We start from the raw sequence: 8,447 nt of genomic DNA, 5'->3' as shown, positions 1-8,447 counted from the left end.
ATATATATATATATATATATATATATATATATATATATATATATATATATATATATATATATATATATATATATATATATATATATATATATATATATATATATATATATATATATATATATATATATATATATATATATATATATATATATATATATATATATATATATATATATATATATATATATATATATATATATATATATATATATATATATATATATATATATATATATATATATATATATATATATATATATATATATATATATATATATATATATATATATATATATATATATATATATATATATATATATATATATATATATATATATATATATATATATATATATATATATATATATATATATATATATAGAGAGAGAGAGAGAGAGAGAGAGAGAGAGAGATAGATATATATATATAGATATAGATATATAGATATAGATATATAGATATATAGATATAGATATATAGATATATAGATATATAGATATAGATATATAGATATATAGATATAGATATATAGATATAGATATATAGATATAGATATATAGATATATATATATATATGAAGTTGCCTCTGTTGTAATGCATCCTCTTTAGTGACCCCGGAAAACTGTAATCCTAATATTGGTCAAAAGATGGCAGCAACACATTCTGTGCATAGCTCTTTTAGCTTCAAGCGGATGTTTGAAATGAACTCGGAAAATGCGAATTGATTTGATCATGTTGATATAGTACATGCATAATGGCTCTGGTTCCATACCAGGAGTCGGTGGTACCTGCGCTTTCCAAACTTCAAAATTCTACAGCGAGTTTTCATTTTGCTAACCATGACATCTTAATAACTCAAGATTGGAGGAGGCTCGGGGTAGCAGCAGTCGTATGGGACGCGGTTAGTGACCTAAACGATTGTGCAGCATAGCTCCATAACGATATGCTTGGATGAATAAAATATTAATATTTTTTTTAGGCTGTTGTTATGTGCATGTACTTGGAGTTGGGTCAGATCGAGCTGAAGGAGAAGGTGTCCATTGAGCTTGGAGCTGGGACAGGACTAGTGGGCATTGTTGCAGCCCTGCTGGGTAACCACTGATGTCTGACTATGGACTTGTTTGCATTTAAAACATTGAACCAAGGGTGAACATGAATTTGTTGGCTTCCCAGGTGCCAAAATGACCATCACTGACAGAAAACCTGCTCTGGATTTCCTTTCTGCCAATGTTCAAGCCAACCTCCCCGCTGACCTCCAGAAGTCGGTGGATGTGTCTGAATTGTCTTGGGGTGAGAATCTTGATCGCTACCCATCAGAGGGATTTGACCTGGTGTTAGGAGCTGACATTGTCTACCTGGAGGAAACTTTCGTGCCGCTAATAGAGACCCTTAAGCACTTGTGTTCAGAGGCCACTGTAGTGCTCCTGGCATGTAGAATCCGCTATGAACGAGACACAGACTTTTTGAACTTGCTCAAGAAGTGGTTCAATGTCAATGAGGTTTACTATAACAAACAACGGGATATTCATATATACAAGGCTAGGAAACATCTGCCCAGGACTGATTTCTGATCCATTAAAAAAAAAAAAAAAATCAAAAATCTGAATAAACATTTTGTTAAATCCAAGTTTACCAGAAATACATTTATTAACAACTGTCAAAATGTAACAGTGCTAACATAACGTATCGTACAAGTTGTCGTGGACAAAATTCATGAAAGCCAATTGAAATATAATGAAGTCACTATACATAATACCCCAGAGCACATATTTCATCATGGGTAGGTTGCCCTTTACAATCCTTTTTGCAGCATTTGTGGCCAGCAGTCAAATTTGATGTCCAACATACCTTATCAAATACAAATATCCCATAATAAATGCAAAGAAAACAGATGCACAACCAAAATATTTTGTGGTCAATTGCAGCTTAAAGTTTTCGCGGTGCTTCGCTTTAAAATTTGATATACAACGTCTTGCAGAAAAGTTCTAGTTCTTGTGTCACAAAATACAAATTCAAATGCAAATGACAATTTCCCCTTTTAACACAAATACATTTCAAGAGAGATCTTTGCAGAATTTCCTTCATTCTGCAAATGGGATAATGTTTGAAAAGATAAATTGCTGGAAGAACCTCAATGCACCAGAAATGGCTTTTTGTGGAACTCTTCTGGTAAACTTTGTATATCTGGATTGTTTTTAGCAAGGAAAAGTGCATACTGTTTACCAGCTCATATCAATAACTGGACCAATACATAATCACAGACCACTAGCATCCATTGCATAAGCTGTAGGCAGGGCTCATTATTTTTGTTTTTTATTTTAAAAAAATAATGACATCAAGCCATGATAAGAATCAAAGCCACAATACAAAAAACATTTCACGCTACTTGTATCGCACTGTGTCAAATTTTTCTCCCTCCCCATCTTCTTATATTTTAGGTCCAGAATATCTTGTTTATTGCAAACACAGATGTTTCCTCTTTAAAAAGAAATGATGTAGGTAAGTAACAATACAAAACAAAAAATAATGACCCTGCGTTATTCAGGTTGAACACAAAATTTCAATTGGAAAGAAGAAAAATGCCAACAATTGCTTGTGTTTTCTTCTGCGCTAAACATAAAAACCCAAATGGTGAGCATTTTTGTTCATGTAGCAAGATAAAGCAAGCTAACAAAGATAGTAATGGCAATTGAGGAGCAGAAACTCAGCTCCAGGATAAAAATCTATAAAGCAAAGTCATGTACACCGTCAAAATTTCATAACTCAGATTGTAGCACACCTGGGATGAGGTGAGCACCCCAAGTGAGCCGGGCATCGCCAAGGAGGGCAAATTCAATCAATTGTTACCGCCAATGACTTTTTGCCACACAAGTCCAGTTTAAAAATCGGTGCCAAAATCCCATCCATTCCTTTGGTCACCCTTTTATCAAGGGCAACCTTTTGAGAACAATTCCGCTCTTTATCTCATCAAAACAATGCAAATTTTGTACTGGACCACATAATAAATTTCCAGGGTTTCCTTTTTTTAACAAAGCAAAATAAGTAGAAAAGTAGAGTGGCATCCATATGCATGGCTCATAGCGGAGTCTCTGTACATGGGTGGCCCCGTGGAGGGCGATTTAATGGTGCGCCTACTCAGATTTGTGACAGTACAAGTCTTTGAGGGCTTTAAGTTCCTCAATGAGGGTTTTGTTCTGGTTCTCTAGCACCGCTACACGGTTCTCCAAACATTTGACATATTCCTTCTTCTTCCTGCGACATTCACGGGCAGCCTCCCTGTATTATTAAGGGGGACAGAATGTCTTAGAATGGCCTTTATTTGTGACATTGTTAGATTTCAGGATCATTAGCAAAGTACCTGTTTTTCATAAGGCGGACTTCTCTTTTGCGTGTGACTTCTTCCGTTCCTGTTCCTGAACCCAATGAAGGTGAGGTTGCCATGATTGTGCTGGTTGGTGCTGTGCGGATCTGATAGGCCTGAACATCTCCAGAGGCGGCTGAATAACAGAAGAGGGAAAACATTTAACTCACATAAAATCTAAAAACTTCATTTTTAAAGTTGAAACAAGGAACATTGCTGCAAATATGGTTCTCATGTAGTCACTACTTTGCAACAAGAGTTTAGCAGTTAATAGAGTTGGGAAAACTGCCCCCGAGGAAACTAATTAAAAATGTGAAAATCTTTTCAAATAATATCAAGACTGAATATTTTATTGAAAAAAAAACTCTGGGTTAAGGCGCTGACTGTTTTTTTTTTTCCTTACCTTGTACCATCACCTGGTTGCTAGGCAATAAGATCTGCTGCCCATCACTGGTCTGGGCATATTGCAAGATGGTAGCGCCAGATTGTGCTGTGGTAGCATTGGCCATTGTGAGCGTTTGCAGACCATCTGTCCCATTATTGGCCAACTGGATAGCACCTCCTTGGGTGATGGCAACTGCAGGGCAAAGTTATTTTTACACCTCAACCTTCAGAGAATCTGCTTTAGAAGATGGTATTGTGTAATAAACATACTGTACTGGCCGCTGCTGGTTTGGTATATGGGCGTTGGCATGGTGACTGTGGTAATGGCCGGGGCTGAGTCGTCTTCTGACTTTTCTTCCTCAATGCACGCAACAGCTGGAGCGTCTGATGATAGGTCGTTTAGAATTTTCCTAAGGAGTAAAACAAACGGGAATGACTACAGAATGAATATAATAAGGACAAACGTGTTCAAGGCTGAGCTAGTTATCAATTCTAATATTCAGAATTTTGCCACAGGTCAATTGAGAAAATGTCATTTTAAATTAAACTAGACTATTTTGATGAAATTGCGTCTACAGTATTCTTAAGATAAACATTGCTGACCATAGGCATGTTTTTTCTTCCAAATTTAAAATGAGTGAAAAATATGGAAATATTGAAAAACTGAACTGTAGAAATCCCTAGGATGTTTATGTTTTTAAGACATGCTGCTGACATTCATGAGTGGCCAAATACACAAATATTGTGCTAAACAAAAAAAATGACTCAACAAGGTTCTGTGAGCGCAGTATTAAAAAAAAAAAACCTGTATGATGGTCGTCTTGACAGAATCTCTCTCCTCTTCTGACAATCTGTGACACTATCGACGGACTCCTGAGAATCTTCACTCTCAGCAACTGTTGAAATCTATACAGGAAAAAAAACAACAAATGTCTTAAATTACAAGGTTGGCCTTGGAGTAGTTTGTGGCTCAACTACACTCACTACAACGGTCAATGGTCAAAGTGCCCATGAGCAAGGCACCGAAGCACCAGTGTTAAACTAATGTTTGGGGGAATGCGAGCTAACGTAAAGCGCTTTGGGTGGAAGAAAAATGAAATGTCTAGTTGCCATATTACATCTCACTGTATTTCCATGACATTCAGATAAGGTATTTGGCACGAACCTGAACTGCTTGGACCTGAGGGGACTGAATGACCGAAGGCTGGGCGGCTTGGATCACCCCGTGAACTTGGACCGTTTGCCCGTTCGGCAACTGCACCAAGGCCACTGTGGGACTGCTGGATGTCACCTGGCCTGTTGCTATGGAGGCCTGGGACCAGGGCAACACACTTGGTCATACACTTTCTGTTTAATAAGAGATTTTTTTCAGGAATCAGTAGTGATGTGGTGTTACCTGGGCAAGGGTAATCTCAGACTCCTGCTTTGTAACCGGTTCACCACTTTGCTGTGTATCTGCACAAGCTTCCATTGTCATTTAAAATCTACACAATGAAAGAAAATGTGTTCAATGCAAAGGCATGCTCTTTAATGCATTTTCTTCATCAACGTTAATGTGCAGTTGAAGAAAGGCTCTACCCCAGAAACTACTCTAAGGCATCTCAAAGGAGGGCGTGGCTTACTTAACACGCGAGAAAATACTAGTACATTTTTTTTCACAAAATGAAATAATGATGATGATGATAAACGAGCACGATGAGCCCGGATAGCAAAATAGTGAAAGACTAAGTGATCAAATATGTTGTTTTTAATAGCGGTGTCTAGATGTATGCAGCACGTCGGTAGCCGCCTTCGCATGGTTAGCATGCTAACAAGCTAAAAGGAACGTATTTACTTTTAATTCCTCTTCAAACGTGACAATTTCTATTAAGACATTCCCGCTAAGATTCGTTAGTGGTCCAAATTAAGATGGACCTCTGTAAATCATTTCAACATGCCTTAAATTGACATATTGTGAAGTTGTTGGCTTTGAGTATTTGCGAGGGAAAATGTACAGTACGACTGTGTACAAGTTTATATCCTGCATTTTTTATTTCAAACTATGTATTGTCTAAAATGTAGAAAACCCGTCTGCTTCTGTGACTTAATCCAGCACTGGAGACTTCATTTTTTTGTTATTTTCAATGTAGCCGAGTCTTCATTTAAGTCTGAAGATTTTTTTTCCTTTTGCAAGCATTGCAACGACTGACTCATTTTTAGTGAGCCTCTGCAACGACGCCGCCATGATTTATTTGTTGGCGTTGTGCGGATAAAAGCCGCAAATAAACGTTGCGGGCAGCCATCTAACTGTCTAGCAAAGATCGGATGCGTATCCTCTTACCAACACAGACTCGCTTCGTCACTCCCGGGTCTACGGAGCTCCACTTTTATTCAGACCGACACGTAAGAGACCGCGTCAGGCTACACCTCCGTCGCGTCACCGAGAACAACAACACCGAGAGGAGGACGAAGAGCACGACGACACGGAGGATCGGCAAGTAACGAGCGGATGTCCGGAAAGTGCCGAAGAATGCCGAGGAGCCGAGAACTTCCGAAAGGCTGCCCGTTTCTTCCTCTTCGTCTATTGACGGTAGCATTAGAATAGAACCTTTGCAATAGCGCCCTCTTTCCCCCCTCCAAACTGACAGTTTATAGCGCTGTGATAAAATCTCTAAAACGATGCTAAAGACATTTGCGTGTTATTAATTGTAAAACTAATGAGCTAGACATCATATTCATTGAGATTGTTGAGTCAATATGAATTTAATTGAAATGATTTTGTTGTCATTATACAAATATAATGAGATTTAAAGCTCCACCACAAAGTGCACAAATAACAAACATAAATAAATAATAAATAGGAATAAATAAATAAATAAATAGGACGGCCTGGGTGGAGCGAGTGGTTAGCGTGTCTGCCTTACAGTGGGGGACCTGGGTTTAAATCCGGGTCGGTCCACCTGAATGGAGTTTGCATGTCCTCCCCGGGTCTGCGTGGGGTTTTTTCTGGGTTCTCCGGTTTCCTCCCACATTCCAAAAACAGGCATGGTAGGCTGATTGGACACTTTAAATTGCCCTTAGGTATGGGTGTGAGTCTGCATTGTTGCCCGTCTCCTTGTGCCCTACTTATTCCTAATGTGGATAAAGTGGTTCAGAAAATGAGATTAGAGATGTAAGAAATAAGTAGTCAAAATAATTTGTCAACAACATAAATAAGTAAGGATGTGCACAAATAACAATATAAATAAGGATGTCACTAACTGAAAAAAGATCATTCAGATCTGGGCCTCCCAATATAATTGAAGATGTGTATACCTGGAAAATGGTTAAAGGTGATGGAGGGATATCAACTTGATGGGTGTGTTAAGGGGGCGTACTTAATACTTATCATTTGATTTTAAAAAGATTTTTTTTACATGTTTGTATTTTTTAATTTTTGTATTGAAATGCATTATAGAAGTGTGAGTGACCCACCACTTATTGTTTACTGTTACAGTCGAGATATTGTTCTGGCACATTACTTATTAAAATATATAACAATAATCATAGTGTTTTGAGTATTACCTGTATTTTTCTGCATTATTAATTTTTTCCTTATTGTTCAAATGAGTTTTTTATTTATGTCACTCAGATAATAATCTGCATTTTCACACGCTGTATTTGCAAACATTGTCATTGAGTCATTGACAATGACCAAAAGACACCAACAACGATTATGACGGCGAGAAAAACACCTGTGGCTTGAAGCAATTTAAAAACATTGGGCCATCAATGTGCAACCAATTGACTTGGTATTTTAATTTCCCACTTATTGGAGGGTGTTAACTTTTTTTTTGTTAACAGCTTTTCTGTCTTAATGATTTGATTTAATTATTCTTAATGATCCCACATACTTTGCTTTGCTTTGTACTTAGTCCTTTTTGCTTTGTTGTTCTGCGGCTTTTGCGACTGTATTGTCTAACTTGTAACTATGTGTAACTATGCCTTTCTTGAATCTGCATTCTCACCTTCTTGCTATTGTCACAATGAAATTTCCCGAATATGGGAAGAATACATTTATCCAATCCAATCCTAACTGGCTTGGCTTTTTTCTTGGATATCAAAATATTTGTACTGTGTAAATAGTAGTTGACAGTATTTACTTAGAGGTTAAAAATACGGTCTTAAGTCGAATTTGAGATGAATGAAACAAAAAAAAACTTGTTCTAGTCGTGAAATTTTGCCAGACATGGAGCACAGGGGTAGGGAACCTATGGCTCTGGAGCCTCATGTGGCTCTTCCGATGGGTGCATCTGGCTCTTAGCTAACCTGTGAGCTAAAATATGGAACCCGCTGTTGACAGAACTGAGATAATACGTCCAGTGCTGCTTTAATATTTTTTTTTTGCATTAGACTGCTAGAATGCATACTCACATTGATTAGCAACTGCATAAGAATGTTGTCAAAAGTATTCATTTTTTTCCACTTTAAAAGTAGTGAAATTACTAAAATAAAAGACATTTACATGTATTTTGACTTTTAAATTTGGAGTATGCGCTCAAGGAATAACATTAGAAAATATGAATTGTTTATGGCTCTCTTCGTCAACAAAGTTACCGACCCCTGGTCTGGGAGAAGGGTGGCGTACACGTGGCTCTTGAGCCGCATGTAGCGCCAAAATGAATGCGGCTCTTTGCATATCATCATTTCATGTTTGTCTTACACATCAGGGCCCTTTAAACAC

General features: G+C 37.2%; 2 protein-coding genes across 3 annotated transcripts; one reads left to right on the top strand and one right to left on the bottom strand.

Annotated features, from left to right (window-relative positions):
* Positions 1–669: 669 nt before the first annotated feature.
* mettl21a (methyltransferase 21A, HSPA lysine) lies at positions 670–1,890 on the top strand. The gene is made up of 3 exons (XM_077719414.1): positions 670–901; positions 980–1,091; positions 1,174–1,890. The coding sequence occupies exons 1-3, from the start codon at positions 755–757 to the stop codon at positions 1,569–1,571; spliced, it is 657 nt and encodes a 218-aa protein (XP_077575540.1). The 5' UTR covers positions 670–754; the 3' UTR covers positions 1,572–1,890.
* Positions 1,629–6,269, bottom strand: LOC144198400 (cyclic AMP-responsive element-binding protein 1-like). 2 transcript variants are annotated; one of them, XM_077719394.1, is made up of 8 exons: positions 6,066–6,269; positions 5,142–5,229; positions 4,911–5,057; positions 4,551–4,651; positions 4,016–4,155; positions 3,765–3,938; positions 3,359–3,497; positions 1,629–3,276 (listed from the first exon to the last, which is right to left on the bottom strand). In XM_077719394.1, the coding sequence occupies exons 2-8, from the start codon at positions 5,220–5,222 to the stop codon at positions 3,132–3,134; spliced, it is 927 nt and encodes a 308-aa protein (XP_077575520.1). In that variant the 5' UTR covers positions 5,223–5,229; positions 6,066–6,269; the 3' UTR covers positions 1,629–3,131. The 2 variants fall into 2 exon arrangements, with proteins under 2 accessions (XP_077575520.1, XP_077575529.1); XM_077719403.1 differs by lacking the exons at positions 4,911–5,057; positions 5,142–5,229 and having other exon boundaries at positions 6,066–6,268.
* Positions 6,270–8,447: the final 2,178 nt, after the last annotated feature.

The sequence above is a fragment of the Stigmatopora nigra genome, chromosome 1 (genome assembly GCF_051989575.1).
Source record: "Stigmatopora nigra isolate UIUO_SnigA chromosome 1, RoL_Snig_1.1, whole genome shotgun sequence".
In the NCBI taxonomy this organism is placed as follows: domain Eukaryota; kingdom Metazoa; phylum Chordata; class Actinopteri; order Syngnathiformes; family Syngnathidae; genus Stigmatopora; species Stigmatopora nigra.
This window is presented reverse-complemented; position numbering and strand designations above follow the sequence as displayed.

Bases quoted from the DNA above. Each gene is read 5' to 3' on its own strand.
- LOC144198400 (XM_077719394.1), bottom strand. From the start codon at position 5,222: ATGACAATGGAAGCTTGTGCAGATACACAGCAAAGTGGTGAACCGGTT. The intron at 4,156-4,550 runs GTTTTTTTTTTT...TTTACTCCTTAG, and splicing joins TCAAGACGACCATCATACAG to GAAAATTCTAAACGACCTAT. The intron at 3,498-3,764 runs GTAAGGAAAAAA...TCTGTTATTCAG, and splicing joins CAACCAGGTGATGGTACAAG to CCGCCTCTGGAGATGTTCAG.
- mettl21a (XM_077719414.1), top strand. From the start codon at position 755: ATGGCTCTGGTTCCATACCAGGAGTCGGTGGTACCTGCGCTTTCCAAA. The intron at 902-979 runs GTTAGTGACCTA...TATTTTTTTTAG, and splicing joins CAGCAGTCGTATGGGACGCG to GCTGTTGTTATGTGCATGTA. The intron at 1,092-1,173 runs GTAACCACTGAT...TTGGCTTCCCAG, and splicing joins CATTGTTGCAGCCCTGCTGG to GTGCCAAAATGACCATCACT.